The sequence below is a fragment of the Herpailurus yagouaroundi genome, unplaced genomic scaffold (genome assembly GCF_014898765.1).
Source record: "Herpailurus yagouaroundi ecotype Mexico unplaced genomic scaffold, PumYag 73748, whole genome shotgun sequence".
Taxonomy (NCBI): domain Eukaryota; kingdom Metazoa; phylum Chordata; class Mammalia; order Carnivora; family Felidae; genus Herpailurus; species Herpailurus yagouaroundi.
This window is the reverse complement of record NW_024421045.1, coordinates 1-1,537: the sequence shown is the minus strand read 5'-3', so window position 1 is coordinate 1,537 and position 1,537 is coordinate 1. Positions and strand designations below refer to the sequence as shown.

The following is a 1,537-nucleotide window of genomic DNA, read 5'->3' as shown; positions in this document are numbered from 1 at the left end:
GGGGTGGGGGTCTGCGGTGCAGGATAGGGCACCTGGAGGAACAGGGGTCATTAATGGGGCTTGAGTTATGTATGGGGTTCGTGATGGCACAAGAGGTAAGGGGCGGCGGGAAGTGAGGCGGGCATCCAGGGGAGGGCGCCCCCTCCCGGCGCTCACCCGCCACCTGCAGGCTGACTGCAGCGCTGCCGAAGTCCCGGATGCTCACAAAGCAGGTGAAGCTGCCCTCATCAGCTACCCGCACTCGCTGCAGCCTCAGGGACGCGTTGCCCTGCGCCAGCAGGTCGGGGAAGAGCGCGGTGCGGTTGGCATAGGCGCTGCCCTGGTCCCGGCCCTCGGAGAAGCTGTGCACCAGCTGTTTGGTGTCCGTCAGCTGCCAGATGAGGTTGAGCTGCGCCAGGCTGAAGCCGGGCTCGGGTGAGAAGGAGCAGCGCAGGGTAGCATCGGTGCCCACCAGGGCCACCACGGGGTCTTCGGGGACCTGGACCTCCACGGCGCCTGGGGGCGAGGTTGGGTAGGCGGTAAGGAGGGGCGGGGACAAGCCGGGGTACCAGCCCACAGCCTCACAGATCTCCTCCTCTATTAACTCCCAGTTCCTGGTCCATCTTCCCAGTTTCTTTCCAGACCCAAAAGCAGATTGAGTTTCCAGATTCCCAGACGTGGAGTCACCCTAATCTTATGACAAGAATCACAGCAGCTTGGCCTTGGCCTGATAATGCCTGTCCCCGGGGGCCAGTCCTAGGGCAGCATCCAACCCTAGCACAACCCCCCTCCCCTGAGATGGATCCGTTTCCCTCTCTTATCCGTACGCTCTCTGCTGAGATCTGAATGCTTCTCCATCCTTTCCAGAGGTTTCCTGAGCCTTGGAGTCAGGAAACCCGGAGAGCGGTAGAAGGCCTGTGGTCGTTGTCCTCACCCCCACCACCAACGTGAGTTTCCCCGCCTCCCCATCCTGTTTATCTTTCCTGTTATCATTACAAGAATGCCGCTGTTCTGGGAGACTGAAGACAGGGAGCGAGATTCAAATCCTGCAGCCTCTGCTGATAGGACCCAAACATCCCGCCCTCACTGGAGATTTAAGCAAACGAAAACCAAAACCAAAACCAAAAACCTGTGGGGCTTCTCTGGGGCGTGATGGTGACGGAGCCATGAGCGTCCTGCTGCAGCACAGGGTTGCGCACCAGGCAACTGTAGGTGCCATTGGCGCCCAGCACCACCCTCAGGACACTCCGCACGTCGAATAAGCCCTGCTCATTGGCCATCTGCGACGTGGTCACGTTGCCGGTCAGGGGCGCACCCTGCCCGTCCTGCCAGAACACCTCGGCCTCCGGATAGCCCCGGTAGCTGGAGCACGTGATGGTCACCATGTCCCCGGGCCGCAGGTCCTTGTTGGGCTCCAGGGTCATGCTGGGCTTCGAGTAAGGAGCTGGAGTGGGGCAGAGGGTAGAGGGCAGGGGTCGAGGTAAAGCAAGGATGGGGGTGGGGGTCTGCGGTGCAGGATAGGGCACCTGGAGGAACAGGGGTCATTAATGGGGCTTGA

General features: G+C 61.2%; 1 protein-coding gene across 1 annotated transcript; it reads right to left on the bottom strand.

Moving 5' to 3' along the window:
* Positions 1 to 4: 4 nt before the first annotated feature.
* LOC121026315 (CD276 antigen-like) lies at positions 5 to 1,442 on the bottom strand (the record flags this gene model as incomplete). Its single annotated transcript, XM_040469176.1, has 2 exons — positions 1,109 to 1,442; positions 5 to 495 (listed from the first exon to the last, which is right to left on the bottom strand). Coding segments are annotated over exons 1-2 (786 nt in total), but the record flags the coding sequence as incomplete, so codon positions are not given.
* Between the last annotated feature and the right edge of the window lie 95 nt (positions 1,443 to 1,537).